At 55.2% G+C, this 17,683-nt stretch overlaps 6 protein-coding genes across 6 annotated transcripts; 2 read left to right on the top strand and 4 right to left on the bottom strand.

Annotated features, from left to right (window-relative positions):
- Positions 1-273: 273 nt before the first annotated feature.
- On the bottom strand, positions 274-3,820 carry LOC113147497 (chromatin modification-related protein EAF1-like). The gene is made up of 5 exons (XM_026338269.1): positions 3,437-3,820; positions 2,753-3,331; positions 2,257-2,407; positions 2,055-2,224; positions 274-372 (listed from the first exon to the last, which is right to left on the bottom strand). Exons 1-5 carry the CDS (start codon positions 3,818-3,820, stop codon positions 274-276), a joined length of 1,383 nt encoding a protein of 460 aa, XP_026194054.1.
- Positions 3,821-3,891: 71 nt separating this feature from the next.
- LOC113147498 (DNA-directed RNA polymerase II subunit 1-like) lies at positions 3,892-5,143 on the bottom strand. The gene is made up of 5 exons (XM_026338270.1): positions 5,014-5,143; positions 4,562-4,845; positions 4,351-4,507; positions 4,076-4,278; positions 3,892-3,900 (listed from the first exon to the last, which is right to left on the bottom strand). The coding sequence occupies exons 1-5, from the start codon at positions 5,141-5,143 to the stop codon at positions 3,892-3,894; spliced, it is 783 nt and encodes a 260-aa protein (XP_026194055.1).
- Positions 5,144-6,127: 984 nt separating this feature from the next.
- LOC34622228 lies at positions 6,128-6,640 on the top strand. The gene has a single exon (XM_026338271.1). The coding sequence runs from the start codon at positions 6,128-6,130 to the stop codon at positions 6,638-6,640; it is 513 nt and encodes a 170-aa protein (XP_026194056.1).
- A 2,043-nt stretch (positions 6,641-8,683) lies between these two features.
- Positions 8,684-9,866, bottom strand: LOC34622227 (caltractin). Its single transcript, XM_026338272.1, has 4 exons — positions 9,726-9,866; positions 9,414-9,578; positions 9,096-9,240; positions 8,684-8,859 (listed from the first exon to the last, which is right to left on the bottom strand). Exons 1-4 carry the CDS (start codon positions 9,864-9,866, stop codon positions 8,684-8,686), a joined length of 627 nt encoding a protein of 208 aa, XP_026194057.1.
- A 3,104-nt stretch (positions 9,867-12,970) lies between these two features.
- Positions 12,971-14,854, bottom strand: LOC113147499. Its single transcript, XM_026338273.1, has 6 exons — positions 14,633-14,854; positions 14,019-14,596; positions 13,781-13,887; positions 13,540-13,650; positions 13,193-13,276; positions 12,971-13,083 (listed from the first exon to the last, which is right to left on the bottom strand). The coding sequence occupies exons 1-6, from the start codon at positions 14,852-14,854 to the stop codon at positions 12,971-12,973; spliced, it is 1,215 nt and encodes a 404-aa protein (XP_026194058.1).
- Positions 14,855-15,300: 446 nt separating this feature from the next.
- Positions 15,301-17,046, top strand: LOC113147501 (50S ribosomal protein L17-like). Its single transcript, XM_026338275.1, has 5 exons — positions 15,301-15,401; positions 15,615-15,721; positions 16,055-16,235; positions 16,478-16,580; positions 16,843-17,046. The coding sequence occupies exons 1-5, from the start codon at positions 15,301-15,303 to the stop codon at positions 17,044-17,046; spliced, it is 696 nt and encodes a 231-aa protein (XP_026194060.1).
- The last annotated feature ends 637 nt before the right edge of the window (positions 17,047-17,683 follow it).

Genomic DNA, 17,683 nt, shown 5'->3' on the forward strand with positions numbered 1-17,683 from the left:
CAGGTAGTCGCAGCAGGCGTGCAGCACCTTGCATAGAAAGTGGAATCGCGCATGGGCGTGGTCCATAGGCACGTTGGCGGCGATGTATTGGGGCAGCTTAGAGCCGCTGAAGGCCTCCCCCAAGACACGAAAGAGCTCTCCTAACGCCGACTCCACTGGCGAGTATGTAGTATTCTCGTGTCTCGCCGCTTTACCTAGATCTCTAACGGGCACTCGGGGAGCTGGTAGCGCAGGAACTCCCCAGTGTCTTGCTGGGCAGGAGAACTAAGCCCTTTAAGAAGCAATTTCCATAACAGGGGCAGCAGCCGCAGCAGCTGCTGCTCCTGCAGCGGAATGCAACGACGAAAACTGCAACGTTAGGCCGTGGCCGTCCTAGAGAGTCCCCACACATCAGGGGAATAAGGCGTGTGTTACGTGTTGACGGCATAGGATCTAGGAATCCGCTTTTCAAGTCTGTGCTACGGAGACTGCAGTGCATGCGAATTATAGCAGGCAGATCGAAGCAGCCACTGGCTGTAGCGCTTGCCGTGGGTTGTGCACAGCTGAACGGCAGCGGCAGCAGCAACACAGCTTGCTTTCAGACGGCGCACATGAAATGTCGGCGCTGACAGGACTGCTTCCCAGTGCCTGAGTAGCAAAGCACTGTTCAGCTTCACTCAAGTGATTTGGTGTACAATAGCGCATAGCTTTCGAGGGCAAGCCCAATCTCCAAAGCGGGCTGTCTCACATGAAGGGGTGACCTAGTGCTGTCTATACAGCCTAAACACGTCTAGCAATACCCGAGTGGCCTAAAACAGGAGGGCTGCAGTGTGGACAAGCCCTTATCTAGAGGGCCTCCTGACTTCCCCACACATATGCAGATACGACAGCACCGAACACAGGTAGCAATGGAGCCAGCGACATTCCCCGTGGCAGCCGCACTCGCAACAAACGCAACAGCAAGAATGAAACCTACACTAGCAGCGGTACCAAACCGCCAGCACGCTGCCTCAGTAGCAGTCGCAGTAGCTCGACAGCAGCAGCAACAACAACAGCAGCAGCAACAACAACAGCAGCAGCAACAGCAACAGCAGCAGCAACAACAGCCGTTTTGAGATCCGCAAAGAGAAGAAGTGACTGACGACTGTTCTAGCATTCTTGTGGGGACGATGCATGCACGCACAGCTCAAATTATATGATTTGTGTGTCTATGAGGTATTCGCACACTACTCCGTCGAAAGAAGTAGCACCCGTTGTTGTTGGTCTTTCAGGTGCAGAGTTTTCCGTAAGATTCTTTGCTGCAGGCTTTGCGCACGGGGGCCCATTGCCTTCAAGTGGTAGCAATCGGACCGCTACAGCAGCCGATTTGTTCCTGCAGCTCTTGCTGCATCCATTTTTGTTGCTGGGGCTGCTTTGCGCGCGTCTAAACACTATGAATCGAACAGACAAACTGCAAAAGGTGTTTTTCAGGGGCTCCTCACGCTTCCCACTCGACGTCTCCTTCCCACGCCTCCTGTGCGCTTGTTACTTCCTGGGCTGTTGTGTCGCTGCTGCGGCGCGTCTGTGTTGCTGCCGTTGTAGTTGACGGCCTTGTTGCGGCTCTAACTGTTGCTCCTGCTGCCGCTGCCATCTCGTCGTGTGCTCCAGCTGTTCGTACAGTGGCTGCCGGCCTGCTGCCTGTGCTGGGGTGTACAACACGCACCTCAGCATCCTCTACGTCCTCAACATCCGAATTAGCCACGGTACTGGAACTTCTTCTACTGCCGCTGCTGTTGCTGCGTCTGCTCATTTCTTCGCTTCTTCGCTCTCTGCTAGCGCTGCTGTTTCGGGTGTTGCTGACCTCCCACTCTCTTCGGTTATTGAACCTGCGGCGCGCACGAGGAACACCATTGCTGCTGCTGGTGCTGCTGCTGTCGACAGAACTAGCATTAACACGGCCTTCCCTTCGTGTTTCCCCCCTTTGCCGACGGCGACCCTCATTCTGTTGCAGCACACGCCCTGGTGAAGCGGCCTCACCTGCAGTCTCGCTTCCCTGCTCGCTCTCCTGCTTCTTCTCACTCTGGTGCTGATGCTGCTCCTCCTGTTGCTCCTGTATTTGCTTTACATACGCCTCGATATCGGGCACTTCCACTGAGCCATTGAGCTCTTCTTCGAGAAGCACTTGCTGGTGCGTCTGCTGGAGCTGCTGCTGGATCAGAACCTGCTGCAGCGCCTCCACCTCCGCTGGCAGATCCTGCTGCTGCTGCTGCGAGACGCTCTGAAAAATGTACTGGCGACTCCTATCTGGCGTTTCTTCTCCACTTTGATCTTGTTCTTCCTCCTGCGGGGTCCCCGGCTTGAGTGGCGCAGCCACACCCTCTGCATTTTCGGTAGCATCTGCGGGAGTCTGTTGCTGCTCCTGCTGCTCAGTGCCCTCAACAGTTTCCAGCTCCTCGTGGGGGTTTGCGAGCCTTTCGCGGTGTCGTATCGTCTCAGCGAGGCGGCTCAAGGAGGCGGCCAGATCTTCTTTATCGCCTGTAAGAAGGCGGATCACAATCTCGTGTTGTTGAGCACTCGCTTCCTGCTCCAACGTGCCTTGCCCTCGCTGCTGCTGGCTTTGCCCAGGGTGCTGCTGCTGTTGCGACTCTGCTGTTTCGTCTGTTTCAGACTCGGGGTGGCTGCCAAAGGCAATGGCTTGTTGCGTAACCCCCGTAAGCGTGTCGAGAGCGCCTCTCTGCGTGGGTTCGCTTGCTGCTGCATCGAGTTGGCCGTCTGCAGCAGGTGCTGCTCCTGCGGCTTCAGACTCTCTATGAGGCCCCTGTGAATCCTCTTCTGCCTGCGTAGCCGCTGCTGGATTGTTCTGCGCATGCTCCATCATCATTTCTTCGAGTGGGGTCTCAAGGGTTGGCCCCTCGGGGTAGCTCTCTGGCAGCATGCCGCCTTGAGTAGCCGCCGCTTGACTTTCTGCCTCATCTGCGCTTCCCGCTTCGGCAGGAGCAGAGGAGGGTGCGTTGATCGCTGCAGCGAACATGACAGCTTCATCGACAGCAGCAGAAAGAGAGGAGGGGGGAGTCGCAGCACCCGTGGGGGCCCCTTCTGTGCTGCCCTCCTCCTGGGGATGCGCATTCGGGAGGGCCCCCAAAGACTCGTACGCGGCATGTGTCTCTGTCGCTTGCTGTAGCTGCGGCGGCTCGTTTGGCTGTTGACTCTGCTGCTGCTGGTCCTCAGAGGCTTCCCCTGTTGCGCTCTGGCTGGGGTGGGAGCTGGCATGCTGTGCCTCCGCAGCTTCAGCGAGAGGCATAACGGCTTCCGAAGGGAGAGCTGTTGTGCCCTCCGCTAATGTAGTATGTCCTCCTGCATCGACCTCTGCTGACTGTGTTGTTGACGCTGCTGCCGGAGTTTCGACGTAGGTGTCTCCAGCGGCAGCCGTGAGTAGGCCTTCTGCTGTCTCCCCCTGCTGCTGCGTCTGCTCTTCCACAGGCGTATGTTGTTGCCCTTCGGAGGGTGTCTGAGCGGCGGTTGGCTCTGTAAGAGCTACCGCAGACGCTTCGTCTTGAACTCGGGCACTTTCTGCCCCTTCTTGTTGCGCTGCTTCGGAGCTCTCAGTTGGCTGCCTTGCAGCGGTAGTCTCGGCTGATACAGTGTCTGGAGAGCTGTCTGCCGTAGGCGACACTTGGACACTTGGCGGGTGCTCTGGCGCTCCTTGCGCGGCAACTGTCTCCGCGGCATGCGAATCCACTTGTTCCGTGTTTGCCACTGCTTCTGTCGTAGCCTCATGGTGCTGCGTCGGAGATGTTAAGGTCTCCTGCAAGGCCTCTAATGCGGCAGCCGCTGCTTCTGCTGCTACGGCTGCTTCCGCCATGTCTGCCGTAGCGGTGGTGTCTGCAGCGACAGCGGCTACTGCGGCTGTCTGCATCTCTGCGGCTGCCTCTGCTACCCCAGCTACAGGCATCGAGGGCGAAGGCAAGGGAGCCATTTCTGTGGGACCTTCCTGAACGACAGGAGTACCTTGAGGCACTGACGACGATGGAGCAATTTCGACTCCTGCTGCTGCAGCGGCCGTTGCCTGTGGAACGGGTGCTGAGGCGAGTGCTGCTGCCGACGGTGCTGCTGCTGCCGTTGCTGCTGCAGTCTGAATGGGGGTTATCGTGACCGAGCCTACGTCAGACTGCTGTGTCGGGGGCATCATTTGAGCCTGCTGTAGCACCTCAGAAGGCGCTGCAGCCGCCGTTGGGCTGCTGTAACTGGTGGGGGTGGTCGGGGAGGGTTCAGACGTGGGAGTAGTGTCATATTGCGCGGTCGACTGGTATGCAGCAGGGCCTCCATAGGTGGCTGGCGTATAGGAGCCAGTGCTGTCGCTGGTGCTACTGCTGCCACCGGTGCTGCTGCTGCTGTAGGATGGAGACCCCACATCAAAGTATGACGGGGAAACAGGGTTGCTTGCTGGGGTGTAGGGTGAGCCACTGGAGGCGGTGAGGCCCCCCGACGCGTAGGCCTCGTAGGCGCTCGCTGCTGTTGCGGTCGCCTCTGTGGTGGCAATGCCTGCATCCTGGTAGGCAGCAGCTGAGGAGGGAGCAGCTGAGGGGGCGAAAGGGGGAGCAGCCGAGGGGGCAAAAGGGGGAGCAGCCGAGGGGGCAAAAGGGGGAGCAGCCGAGGGGGCAAAAGGGGGAGCAGCCGAGGGGGCAAAAGGGGGAGCAGCCGAGGGGGCAAAAGAGGGAGCAGCCGGGGGGGCATACGGCGTGAAAGAGTCGAATGCGGGGATGGAGCTAGAGGGAGAAACGGAGAAAGTTTCGGGGGAGGCGCTGTACTGCCCCGCAGAGATGGCTCGAGTATCGAGACTCGCTGTAAAATATCCGAGGCCAGAGAGCTCCGAAGCCACTTGGGGGCCTCCGCCAGATCCCTGGTATTCAGGGTAGTTCGTGTATTGGTAAGAGGAGGAAGCCGAGAAGGAGAGGGAGGGGGAGATATATGCAGACGGAGATGCAGATGCAGAGAAGGCAGAGGGGCTATACGAAAGCGTGGAGGAAGCTGAAGCGGGCGCCCAGCTGGCCTCGCTCGGCACTCCGTAAGGCTCCTGGGCTTTAGCCGATGGTGAAAGTAGCAAGGCAGACATAGCAGCAGTAGCAATTGCTGCTGCTGCTGCCGAGAGCCTCCCCGTAGGGCTGCCCCTCAGAGGAGGCGTCATTGAGGTGATTCGAAGCTATAAAAAGCTTGGCAAAGAAGGAGATGAGTCTCTACAGAGATAAGGAGATCGGATGAAGATAGAGGGCGGCGTGTCGCGGGGTGTATATGTGGATCACGCAAAAGCGATCGATGCGTGCTCTTGTCACCCCACAGCTGCTGTGAACTTGCTGCACAGTAAACACGGAAAAAAAGGCCTGCTTAACGAATAATCCGGCCGGGATTTTCTTGAATTACCTGATGGAGAGATAGGCAAGATATATTCGGCTGTCTAACACAGAAAGACTGGAAGCAGCTACTGTTAGCTGAAGACAAGCCAGGCGAAGCGCGCCACCTGGAGCCGTCCAGTGAACAAGTAAGTGACCCCCATCCAGTGCGGAGGGCAGTTCGCAGGATTCTGTCAGTCACTGCTGAAAGAAATCTTAGATTCATGAATCGTAATTAAGCCTATTTTTTTTGGATAGCGTGGAGCGGCTACGCTATTGGCAGGATGATGTACTCGGTGACGACTTGCTCGTTCGGTGTATAGCTGCGTAGCCCACCCCAATAACGGCCAGAGGGCAAGACCGCAGCTCTCCACAAGGACTATCATGGATACAAGGAAGTAAATAGAGCTTATGACTTCTAAAATCTTTTTTTCTCTCCTGAGAGGGGCGATAGTGCATTCTAAAGCAAGATCTGTATGAACTTCAATGCGTTGAGCTGTTCGCGCATGCTCCAACTGTCATGCTGGGTGCTCCTCTGGCATATCCGTAAACTCGAGCAGCGGTGTAAATTTCTTTTCGTGCATTGATTAATCTTGGATAAGAGCTTTTAAGATCTCTTTGAGGGAGTTTCGGTTCCGTGTGAGTCGAGTCTGAGATGTAGCTTAACTGCCGCTCTCGGTGCGGCCAAGAGCACTATCCCACAGCCGACTCGTAAGCTGGCTCCAGCGTGTGAAATCGGGATTCATACAGCTCAGTAATCAAATTTGCTTGCCCTTATCAATATGCATCCCACTAGCCGTGACTCACTCCAATCGTCTGCCTGCGATGGCGAAGCAAGCAGTGTTGCTGCCGTAGCTGCCAGCGGGGTCTACCCCTCAGAGTATACACCACAAGATCTTAATGGCAATAAAAGGGCTACACGCGTCTCTGTGAGCCTAGAGGATGGGGTGGAGAGCACCACCTCCGACGAGGAGGACTGTTTGGTGGACGAGGCTACGGTCCGAGCTGGTATTCGGTCACTTCGCGCCTATAGAGATGCGTATGCAGCCAGGGGCCAATACGGGGACGCACAAATTGCACAAAGTCACATTGAGGAGTTAGAAGCTTACCTCTTCGCTGTAGTGCAAGAAAGGATTAGAGGCAAGCACTTGCTGCAGCAGGCAGCAGTAGAGCATGCCCACTATGAGGAGATCGAGAGGCTTACAACAGCATGGGTGCGAGTGCACATTCATGAACACCGAAGGAACACGAGATCTAAACGAATTTATGAGCCTAGAGAATCCGTTAGGCCTTGAGGGTCACTCACAGGTAGCCAGTAAGCCGAAAAATCGGTGTTCTCTGCGTATGTGTGAGCGGGTAGATCTATTTTGCTTCCATCCTTAGCTGGAAATAACCGAAAATACGAGCTACGTCTGGGGTGCTTTATATTTCTAGAGACCTCTATGTTGGCATACGAAAATTCATATGACTGCGCAGTCATACAAACGTTTCCTTGTACGGGAGGCTGAGTCTGAATGCACGATGCCAGAGTATAATGTACATACACTTTCGTTTCTCTACTATTGATTCTTCGTCTTACTCCCAATATTTTGATGGCTGGAACACATTACCTGCTTGTCTTGCTTCGCTTTTCATGCATTGGAGTTCGGTCTGCGCATTCGTTGGAGCAGTAGAGCCCCTGGCCGCTCTTTCTTGCACCGGATATTGTATCCGTTCCTCCTGCTTTCGCCATGCGTACAGCAGAAAAGCACTGAGGCTTTCGAGGCCCACGCCAGTGAGAAACACTGTAACTATATGGGTACTCCAGGGTTAGATGGAGCTCAGAGACACAGCCGCCTGCCAACCCTCGACATTTCTCAGCTAGCCACTGCCTAGCAAGCGGGCCAGCTAAGAGACGCTCAGGGAGCTACAAATCTTTGGCGTCTCTCGCCTGGTGTGCTAGCCAACGCCGCCTGCAGGGGAGTTGCACCGAAGCAGTCGCGTCCTCTAGGCAGCAAGCACTGAAACTAGAAAACCATACTGCACAAATTGGTGCCGTACAGACGAAGCTGGGACAGGGGGCCCATAGTTTCATAGCTTCCTTTGAGGCTCTTCGCTTTATGTGTGGAAAGAGAGGCTACATCAGGAGCTGCGGGAGCGACAAATGGAGGAAACTGCGAGGTCTCTTGAGAGGACAGTGGTATACATACAGCCAAGGGCGCCACATTGGAGCTCGCGGCTCATTCGACTCAGACAGAACGAGATCCTGCAGGCAAAGGCCCACAGGTAGGAGGCATCAGTCCTTTGGTCGCTGCTGGATCCCCCTCTTACTTCCGCCAAACCATCCGGCTTCTCCAATCATTTTTGCCGCTGTTCGCTATGCTTCGGTATCGTTCCTTTGAGTCGGAACGTGGCCGTGCCAATACACCTGCTGCCGCTGCTGCTGCTGCAGGTACGAAGCGGCTGCCCGTCTTAAGAAGATGGCGGATCGGCTCGAGCGGGAGGAGCTAATCTCCTGGAAGGCGCAGCGCGACGCCGCGATACGGAAAAAGTATGAGCTACTACAGCAGCGGCAGCAGCAGGAGAGGGAGAGCGTGGATGGCCGACTTGCTGCAGCAAGACACCATCTCAAGGTCCTGCATGCGAAGGCCCTCGACCGACTGACTAAGAGATACGTTCACCTAAAAGATCACAACTTACACTCTGTGAGAGCCGCACTGCAGACACTCCCTAGCAAGCTGCCGCTACCCGTTTGTACAGCTGGAACGACGCACTGCAATCGAGAATCTTTCTCCCTATCTTCTTAGCCTAGGCGCTGCCGTTTCGGCTTGTGGTGTTGCAACTCGTGCGGGTGCTGCCAGCCTTTTTGCTGGTGTTGCAGCACCAGCTGGAGGGCGACCGCATTTTTGCACAGCTGCGAAAGGCAGCAGAGAAGGAGCTGTAGGCTAACCCCCCTTGGCCGTTCCCCGTACTTACGGCCCCTCTACCCCGTCCCCCACCGGACCGCTGACTGCATGCTACCTGCTGTCTGACATAAACAAGTTGAGTTGTTACGCTTGCCAATTACGCTGCGTAGGAGCCGCGCTGCAGCAGCAAGCGCTGTTGGCAGCAGGGCTCGCTCTAGCAGTGGCACGAACGAAAGATGCACACGTCAAAGCAAATGCCCCGAAGGCATACGGCCCGTCCTCAAGCTGTATGCCATGCATCCCAATGAAAACTATGTAGGAAAATGACAAGATGAGTCAAAAACAGCACCGCGCTGTTGCAAGAACAGTCTCAGACAGCTGCCGCACCAACGCACGCAGCGGCAGGTGCTAGTGCCGTTACTGCTGCGTATTTTTCTGTTGCCATAGCAAACACTAATTCCTGGGTGCAAGTCGCTGCTTGTTGGTAAAGAGCTTTTTAAATTGCTGCAAAAACACATGGCCACTGCCATCCGGGGAGAGATGCCGGAGCATCAGCTCGAGCTGCTCAACAGAAAATGCACCGCCGCAGCACTCTGACGCTTCGGCCAGATCTCGCAGTGTCAAGTATCCTGCGTATGAACACATAGTAGGCTCTAAAACTGGATATATACTTGTTAAATAAGAGAGGGCTTGTGGGTGTGTGCATGCGGCTGCTGTTGGTGGCGTGGCATGGCAGCTCGAACGACAGCTGTAATCAACATTGAAAGTGGAGTCTTAGCAGGAACGCAGCATCAAGCAGTCCAGCAGCCAGCAGTCCTGCAGAATGAGCAGCCTGCGTTTACACAAAAAGACCAACTGCACATACCTTTGTCGCCGTGGTCAAAAAGCTTAAAAAGATTACCCGCTTCGCTGATATCTTCTTCCAGTGAAAACGACCCGCATGCGAAGTTGCAGAATTCAGAAAAGGAAACACCTGATCCACGACCCTCCAACAATAGCATCTTTGCCGCCTAAGAGAAAAACATATACACAACAAGGTTCCAAGCGAATCGTGCGGCGAACGCTGTGACATGTGTGAGTTAGTATTTTGCAGACATTGCACGCGAACTCAGCAGTTTTCATGACGAGATAAGGAAACGCTCTGACTAAGCACCGAAATAGGGCAAGACCAGGAGCAGCAGACCATGGGTTCGGGGGTCTGTACACCGAGGGCGGTACAAGCGGCGCGAAATTCGCTGGCTTGTAGCAACCCATCTCCATCCCGATCAAAGACATTGAATGCTTCCCTCAGGATCTCCTGCTCGGAGGGTGAGAATGCTGTTGCTGGTGCCGGCGCTGCTGTCGCTGTTGCTGCCGGGGGCCCTGTTGGTCTGCCTGCTGCTGCTGTTGTGCGATGTTTCTGCCGCTGCAATTCATGGCTATGAGGCTCCTGGGGATGTGGGATGTCTACGGTTGGATAGTGAGGGTCTTGCTGCTTTGGCCGTTTCTGGCCTGCGTCTGCTGTTGCGGCTGCGATTCCCTTGTACTGCAGCAGCAATGGATGCTGATTCGCTGCCTCAGGTCCTCTCGAACGCAGCAGAGTGGGGCGGAGATCTTGCTGCTGGTGATCCTGCACCAGCAGTGTAGGCCGCGTCATTTCAGCAGCGCAAGACGCCGCAGCAGCGGAGGGTTTACACAGAGGGATCTCCCACGGCTTGGCGACAGGTTGCTGCTGCGGATGCAAAAAAAGAAAGAATTATCGCCGCCGTCGTCCTTTTCGTTGTACTGCAGGGGGTGCTCTAGGAAAGGAGATGTTCGGGTTGGTGGGAGCCCAGTGTTTGAGCAGCAGCAACAGCTGCTGCTGGTGCTGCTACTGCTGCTCTTGCATGCAGCAGTTGCTGCAAAATATGTCGAACTACATGTCTCATGTCGTATTTCTTCTACAGGTATATATATATGAAGTACCTCAATAAGTATTAGACTCATTAGCAACGTTCTTAGCAATAGCAGCAGCAGTCAACCACCGTGGCCGCAATAGCAGCAGGTGACCCGAAGCCGCAGGAAGCGTGTTTGATGTTGCGGAGTTAGGAATCAGGAAGTGGCATCAAAAACTAAAGTTATTACAATTTAGAAGGCTTATCAGTGTTATAGGCGCAACATCGAAGCTGCCAGCCTTAGGCGGTCCAGGACTTACCAGCCGTTTGCGGGCGCCTGCTCTAGCGACATCCCTTCAATCACGCAGAAGCAGCAGCACCAGCAACACGGGTACTAGGGGCTGGATGGAAAAGACTACGCCAAGCAGCGGCAAGGGTGTGCAGCAGCAGCAGAGAGAGCAGCAACTGCCACAAGAACAGGAGCAACACTTCACGCTGCAGGCCAGGTGCTTGAGAAGGCAACCAGCATCTCTCCCAGAAGGGGAGGTGAAGCAGTTACAGCAAGGAGGGGAGCTCGGGCCTGATCAGGGGCCGCAGAAGCATAGGCAGCATCAGCAGCAGCAACAACAGCACCACGCTCTTGCTCATCGTAGGCGCCAAGATGCCACGTCCAGCATGGCACTCTTCAGTCGTCGAAACTCGGTGGATTGTTCAGGCCACTGCAGCGGCTCCTCTAATGTCAGCAGCAGCAGCAGCAGCTGCAGGAGCAGCCCTTTCCCTAACAAGCTCCGCAGCGCTGGGGGATCGAGCTACATGCAGAAACATGCAAACAGGAGGCAGCAGCACACCTGCGAAGGCGCCTTCGCTCCAAGCCACAGACGCAGGGGCAGACGCAGCCGCAGCTTCCCTAAGACTGCCTCTGGGCCGTCTCACCAGCTAAGGGCCATTCCGCTGTGCAGATGCGGTTCCCCATGTGCCAGTAACATCCGCCTGCCCCCTAGCATCAGCAGCAGTCCAGGCAGATCCAGCAGCAGCGGGAGCAGCAGCAGCGGCAGCGCTGCGGTGATCAAGCACTACAATCCCCATACTGTCGAGGCAGCAACGGCCCTCTACCTATGCTGCTGCAGTTGGGGCATTGCCTCTCGTTTTGGAGTTTGGGAGTGTCTTTTGTATCTACTCAATTTGCTTCACAACCACGCAGTTGGTCACTCGACCCTAGCCATGGGTCTCATCCAAGGGTTCGTCCTCTGCGAGAAGCGTAGAGACATGCTTCTTGGAGGCGCCAGCAGCAGCAGCGGCATCGAGGGTGGCAAGAACCGTAGCAGCAGCAGAAGCAGCAGCAGGGCCTTTAGCAGCAACACGAGCAGCAGCGCATGCAGCAACGGCTGTACGGGTAACATGAAGCGGCAGGACAGGTACCCCGAGTGCAGCGCCTGTCGCCGTCAGGAGCAGCTGCCTTCGAAGCTTCAGCCAATGCAGCAGGAGCGACAGCCACCGGGAGTATCTTCCGCTGCGGCGTCCACAGCAGCAGAACTGGAGACACTGGCTGCTGGGGAGTTCCTAAGGAGGGAGCTGCGAGGCTGCCACGAGGCGTGGTTAGACCTGCAGCGTCACCGATCTCAGCTGCAGCAGCAGGAGCGGGAGCAGCTCCCAGGAGCTCCTCTCTGGGCTAATAGTGCCCCACCAAAGGGCAGCAGCGACAGCAGCAGCAGAAGCAGCAGCAGCGACAGGTTGGAAACGACGATAGATCCGGTGTGGGTGGCACTTTCGGACTGTTCTTTGATTTGGCTATTGTTTTGCGGGTTATGGTTAGGTCTGGCGCAATTATTGGATGAAGGGCTGCCTCTGTCCTGCTGGCTGTCCATCCTGGAAGTCGTGCCCGTCGAGGTGCAACTGGGCATGAGGATCTCTAGCAGCTCACTCCCACACGTCTTCATTGAGGAAGTAAGAGGTGTTTTCATCAGGGCAGCTGCTGTTTTGTGTGCTAGGGTTGTTGTTTGAGCGAGGGGAGGGGAGGGAAGGGGGGGAGGACTAGGGGTCGTGGGTGGAGTCTGTATGTATGTACAGGAAACACATCGCGCTCCAGCCCCCTTCTGCCGTCCTTTGTGCGCCGCAGTTGCTGGCTTTTTCAGACGATCTCGACTTTTGCTTCCCAGCTTCTTTCGAGCGGCTCTGGCAGTTCATGGGAGGGCCCTGGCAAAGGGGCTTTCTGGAAACAAGGCAGTTGGAAGTTCTCCTGGCAGCGAGAGTGCAGTACGAAAGGCGGCAGCAGCAGCAGCAACGGCAGCACGAACAGCAGCAGCAACGGCAGCCGCTTTTGCACTAGTGGATGTCCAGGCAAGACGCCACACAACAACTTCTTTGTGCCGCTTTGCGCCTTTTCTGAAGACTCAAGCGAATGGTGCCGCCTTCATCGAAGCCGGCGACTTAGCCCGTTGCACCGCGAAGGCATGCATAAGAAGCGGCAGAAGCCGCTTCTGCCGCCTTTTCTGCGTTTGCTGGTTGCTCTGCCAAGTTGCAGAGCCCATTCACAGAGGACTTCTCCACCATGCGGGAGTATAGGCAGGAGAGGCGCCTCCTGCACTTTCTTTTAACGGTGCATATGCGTCCGTGCATATACTAATACCTGCATGTCTAGCTCTATCCATATTGATATATGTATATAGGCTGAGCTCTGCCAAAGGCTTTTCACTAGGCCGTGGCAGGTGTATCATATTGACCGTCATCGAACCGCAAGTACTATGCAACCCCTTACTGTCCGAACCATGGGACTAAAAATTGAATCTGAAGGGTTTTTGTACACTTATATCGAATCTTATAGTGAGAGTGCCTATAAGGGATGCCTCCAGCATGCTGCCCAGTCTATACATCCCCAAATAAATACAAATCAGCTCCCAGTACCATTGCTGCTGCTGCTGCTGCTCGTTGTGCCTTGCTGAGAAGAGTGGGCGTCCTTCGAAGCTTCTTGCGCCTCTGTGGGGAGGGCGGCTATTGGGCAGCCTGAGCCAGTAAGTCGCACATTCGAGAGGCCCTATTCCCGAAGGCAAAGAACCCCTGACAGTAGCCAGCAGCTTGACACGTGCGCATTTCATCATCTGTTCAGGCCTACCTCGTAAGAAATTTCGGTGCTGTTGAGAGCGGGGTAGCTGGTCAGGAACGAGCGCCACAACACCAGACATTGGATTTTGCGTAGCTGCACATGTACACCAACACACTCCGCCAACAGTGATAGTGACGGCGGTAACACGCTCTATATATGTACGTACATGCAAATATGCGCAAATACGCACGAACACAAAACACACACACACACATCCACCTACGCTAAACGCAAGCGCAAAGGGGTCTCGCCGAGTCATCCCTCCGCCATCACCGCTTGCAAGCCTGTCGCCCTGCATCTGTCTGTACACCCCAGAAACAGCAGCAACACCAGCAGCCGCAACACCAGCAACGCACTTTGCTGGGTCTCTGAATCAAGGCACACGAAATTCAGCAAAAGGACCTGCCACTGCCCGTCTGGCCTCCTCATAAGATCGCATGTTACATATCCACGGAGTCCAGTGGGGCCTGTGTATCACCGCAAATGCGAACATTCAGAGTTCGAGACGTAGACAAGATTTTCTGGGGTGCCTGCCCGCCGGGCGCACTGCGTTTTCTGCGTGGAGCTCTGCGAGGGTTCGCGGTGTATAGACTGTACCTGAAACTGTCATTTTAATCCTGGCATCTTTCTCGTGGATATAGCCTCCCCACCACCAGTTCCTTCGGATCTCGCCACCCAACGCTTCACGGACACGCGGGTCCTTCCTGCAAAAACCTGAATCTCATCGTCCTAAGGCTTACACATTGCAGGGGCTGCTTGGCTGCAAAAAAGTCGAAAGCGTGCAGGAATCCCCGAGCAGCAAACACTCGAGCACGCGGATTCAACGGAGACTTACTTTACCGCATCCCAGGCATGGCTGAGGGGCTCTGGATGGTCAAGGAGCAGCCACAGGGTGCTGCCTACACCTCCGAAGAAGAGCGAAGCGCCGCAACACAGGAGCAGCCATCCCCTAGCTGGCATTGCGGGACGGTCACTAACTGGAGGCCCCTCGGATGTGCACGTGTCAGATGCCGATGGTGGTGACACCGCTGCTGCTTCTGCTGCTGCTCCTGGTGCTGTCGGAGACTGCTTGGAAGGCGTGCTGTGGAAGCGACGTTCGGCCGCCTTGAGGCCGTTGCTGCAACAGCCCCAGCATGTGTGGTGGAGGTGGCTACTTTGGCCACTAAGGCACGTACACCTCGCCAGAATGTAGTCGCTGTTGGCTTTTAAAATTAGGCATTCGTTGCGGACGGCCGCCCACAGAGCGGGCTTATTGCTCATGCGGCAGTGTGCGAAGGCGCTTAAAAAGCTGAGACTGCCAGCTTTCATAGAAAGCGGCTGAGAGGCGTTCAGGGGCTTCATCGTGGCAACCGATGAAGGCACGGCAAACGCCACGATGCCTCGAGCCCTCGACGCGGAAGCCTCAATCCTGCACTGCGAAGAGTGGGTTAAGGGCCATAAAGCCTAAGCCTTCGGTAGGCGCTTGGTGTATGGTGTACAGGAGGAACGGTTAGCACCAAAGACGGCATCCAAGAAGTCGGCCTTATTAAAAGGCGTAACTCCCCATGAAGCCCTGAACGCAATACGCCTCGTGTGCTGTACAATGTCGTGGCGAGCCTGTGCAGCCTCGGCTGAAGTGCGCTGTTGAACTGAAATGCATGAAGTATTCAAATTCGTAGGGATACCGAGCATTCTTGGTTCCCGTTTTCTCCCGCGCTCGCACTGGGGGGCCCCGGAACGTGGCAGGAGGCCCCTGCAAGGGTACCGTACAAAACCCCTGCCGTTAACCCGGCTGCTGGCCAGATCCCTAAGCAGCCAGATTTTTAGATCCTCATTCTCTTGAAAACGTAAATAAGGAGAAGAAGAGGGTGCCACGGCGCGTGTTAGGTCATGAATCATGCGCGAAATTAGGCACCCTTGCGGCTAGGGCTTCCCTCCCTCTCCCCGGCCTTTTCGGTGCGAAATGCTTCGTGTGCCGCGAGAAGATCTTCTACAGCAGCACGCCTCCAACACGCCAATATCTAGAGAAGAGCGCGAGCCGCGGGAAAGAGGCCAGCGACCCCCTGCAACAGGGGCAGCTGCAAGAGCACCCATCACCCCACCATCATCGGCAAGAGCACCGCTGACACTGGACTAAGATGGGGTTTACGAGCACCTTTAAGCTGCTCAATCTTGGCATCAAAAGGAGGACCTGGAGGCGTGTGAAGAAACAGCCTCCGCACCGTTGGGATGCCATCAGGTACAAGCGGGTTCACAGTTCGGGTTGCTGCATGGTGTAATTAAAAGCTGTACATCCTCTCAGGGCTCAAGCATGAGCCTTCTTTTTCAGTGCAAGGACAGGCGGTTTGTTTGTAAGGGAAGAAGGGGTTTTTCCTTCGACAAGCTTCTTCGACCCAACCTATTTTTAGCGCGCGTTGTCGCTTGCCTCCTTGTGCTCGTGCTGCCTGCACAGAAACCAGCTGGATCAGTTGCTGCGATACGGACGCATCGAGACAACGATTGCACGTGCCAAGGAGCTTCAGCCATATGCAGAGGAGCTGATACACCTTGCAAAAAGGGGCAAGTCCTCCCAAACACCGTAGCGTAAACCCCCCCTAGACGCGCGTAGGGATCGCGCTACACCCAGCTGCCTCTCGGTCAGAAGGCGGTAAATGTGTCAAAAAGCTGCTGAATGATAGCCTGCATCCGCCAGGGAGATATGAAATCGCGCTGTTCTTGGATCTTTTTCCTACTGGGTTATACACACCCTTTTGCTGCTTTTTAAGACTCACGCCAAGTGTTGCGAGGTGTATATGTGTATACATATATGTATATATGCGTATACCTATGTACGCATGTGTATTTATGTATGCACAAACGCATGCACATGTATGTATATGTATGATATGTTAGGCCCCGAGAAGGCGCTGGCCGTAGAGTCGATTCTGCGGACGCCGGCAGCCCGCAGGCGCTTGTTCGAGGAACTGCTTGGGACGTACAGACATCGAAATTTCTTCTTCACTCGAGTTGTGAATCAGTTTCGTTTGAGAATGCGAGATGCAGCGCCGATGGCCTACATTGAATTTGTTGATAGGTGCGGTCCCTCATTCCCCCTGTTTCTCTCTTTTCCGTGATTCAAGCGTTTCCATATCCAGGAAACATCGTGACCTCTCTTCAAGGGCCAGGCAGGCCTAATTGCATCCTAAAACTGGGTGGTTTCCAGGTTCAACTGCTTCGAAGGGCCTTCTTCTTGGCACGCTATTCGCCTCCTCAGAGGGTTTGGAAGTGCAGCGCGAGTTTAAACGGACATTTTTTTGATGGTTCGACTTTTCGCAGGCCAGGAGAGCTGCGTCCAGCAAAGCCCGTGGGCCTTGAGCGGCAGAAATACATTTGGACACAGATGGAGGAGACGCGTAGACAGAGACGTCTGTTGTGGAATGTGAGGACGAGTCGCTAACACTTTGGACCTTGCTATTCACGAGCCAACGACCCTCCACATGCACAGCCATCCCCAATATTTCTTTGCACTTGCACAGACGAGGGGGTCAATAAGAGAATGCGCTTGTGGATGTGTCTGAAGCTGGTAGGCCGGTCTATCCGGTCGAACTCGATGGAATTTTTTCTGTGGTTTTGCGGGCTGCATGCACTCTTGCTTTTGGACCCTGTGTGTCTGTCTGTTTATGCGGCTCCCTTTGCTGCAGCATGCACTCAAAATGGGCCTTACGGACGCATCAGGACGCCTTTTGATCCCCCAGATCTTCTATGGGGGGCCCACCACCGAAGAGGCGCCTAAGGCAGAGGCGCCTCGAGCCAGGGCAATGGATGAATCCTTCTTTGTGGATCTTCCTCCCCCTAACCTTAGGGAGCGGAGAGCTAAGGCCATCTCTAGACGCTTCTATCCCTAGTTGCTGCGGCTAATAATGGGTCGTGCCTGCACCTGCCAAATAACCGCGGCCGTGGCTAGCTGTAAAGGACTCGCGCTAGCGGATCCTGCACAAGCAACTGCAGTGTCTCCAGGTTTCGCTGCTGTTGTTGCTTGGAGAGACGTGACTATGGCTGACACACTCCGCCAATAACGCAATTAAAAGGCATGCAGCGCATCCTTTGCTGTGCGAGACATGCGTTGATGCACTGCGCAAGCACAGTAGTGACCCCGGTGCCACGGCGGCCTGATACTCTCATGAATCTTTCTCTTCTATGTTGCCCGTCCTTAATTACACTCAATGGCCATTAAACCCATAAAGAAAAGTGTTCACTGCGTTAGACTCTAGCGGTATAGTGGGTGAGTCGAAAAGGAGAATACACTATGTGGCACATTGGGGTGTATGTGCCATACTGTACACCGAGAACCTGCATGCCCCCACCCCGACGTCAAGGGCGTCATGATCGCACAAAGGCTCCTGCCACTTCCGCCATCTAACTGGTAGACTTCCATATGCGTCTCCAACTCCTAAAGAGGCACACACCGAAGCATCCAATAATAAATGACGATGACAAATTTTCTGGCTCCACAGCAATTTGCATCATTTCAACAGTCCAAAC

Source organism: Cyclospora cayetanensis, unplaced genomic scaffold, assembly GCF_002999335.1.
Source record: "Cyclospora cayetanensis isolate NF1_C8 unplaced genomic scaffold, CcayRef3 CcayRef3_contig_245, whole genome shotgun sequence".
Taxonomy (NCBI): Eukaryota; Apicomplexa; class Conoidasida; order Eucoccidiorida; family Eimeriidae; genus Cyclospora; species Cyclospora cayetanensis.

What these genes read in the sequence shown, in the direction of transcription:
- LOC34622228 (XM_026338271.1), top strand. Translation starts at nt 6,128, where the DNA reads ATGCATCCCACTAGCCGTGACTCACTCCAATCGTCTGCCTGCGATGGC.
- LOC34622227 (XM_026338272.1), bottom strand. Translation starts at nt 9,866, where the DNA reads ATGACGCGGCCTACACTGCTGGTGCAGGATCACCAGCAGCAAGATCTC. An exon ending in TCGCAGCCGCAACAGCAGAC is followed by an intron (nt 9,579 to 9,725) that starts GCAGGCCAGAAA and finishes CCCCCGGCAGCA; the next exon opens with ACAGCGACAGCAGCGCCGGC. An exon ending in TACAGACCCCCGAACCCATG is followed by an intron (nt 9,241 to 9,413) that starts GTCTGCTGCTCC and finishes TTTTTCTCTTAG; the next exon opens with GCGGCAAAGATGCTATTGTT.
- LOC113147501 (XM_026338275.1), top strand. Translation starts at nt 15,301, where the DNA reads ATGGGGTTTACGAGCACCTTTAAGCTGCTCAATCTTGGCATCAAAAGG. An exon ending in CACCGTTGGGATGCCATCAG is followed by an intron (nt 15,402 to 15,614) that starts GTACAAGCGGGT and finishes CTGCCTGCACAG; the next exon opens with AAACCAGCTGGATCAGTTGC. An exon ending in TACATTGAATTTGTTGATAG is followed by an intron (nt 16,236 to 16,477) that starts GTGCGGTCCCTC and finishes GACTTTTCGCAG; the next exon opens with GCCAGGAGAGCTGCGTCCAG.
- LOC113147499 (XM_026338273.1), bottom strand. Translation starts at nt 14,854, where the DNA reads ATGCTCGGTATCCCTACGAATTTGAATACTTCATGCATTTCAGTTCAA. An exon ending in CATGCCTGGGATGCGGTAAA is followed by an intron (nt 13,888 to 14,018) that starts GTAAGTCTCCGT and finishes AGGTTTTTGCAG; the next exon opens with GAAGGACCCGCGTGTCCGTG. An exon ending in GATTAAAATGACAGTTTCAG is followed by an intron (nt 13,651 to 13,780) that starts GTACAGTCTATA and finishes GGTGATACACAG; the next exon opens with GCCCCACTGGACTCCGTGGA.
- LOC113147498 (XM_026338270.1), bottom strand. Translation starts at nt 5,143, where the DNA reads ATGACGCCTCCTCTGAGGGGCAGCCCTACGGGGAGGCTCTCGGCAGCA. An exon ending in CTCCCCCTTTTGCCCCCTCG is followed by an intron (nt 4,508 to 4,561) that starts GCTGCTCCCCCT and finishes GCTGCCTACCAG; the next exon opens with GATGCAGGCATTGCCACCAC. An exon ending in TGTGGGGTCTCCATCCTACA is followed by an intron (nt 4,279 to 4,350) that starts GCAGCAGCAGCA and finishes CCACCTATGGAG; the next exon opens with GCCCTGCTGCATACCAGTCG.
- LOC113147497 (XM_026338269.1), bottom strand. Translation starts at nt 3,820, where the DNA reads ATGGCGGAAGCAGCCGTAGCAGCAGAAGCAGCGGCTGCCGCATTAGAG. An exon ending in CTCATAGAGAGTCTGAAGCC is followed by an intron (nt 2,408 to 2,752) that starts GCAGGAGCAGCA and finishes CCCCACGAGGAG; the next exon opens with CTGGAAACTGTTGAGGGCAC. An exon ending in AGAAGAAACGCCAGATAGGA is followed by an intron (nt 2,225 to 2,256) that starts GTCGCCAGTACA and finishes AGCGTCTCGCAG; the next exon opens with CAGCAGCAGCAGGATCTGCC.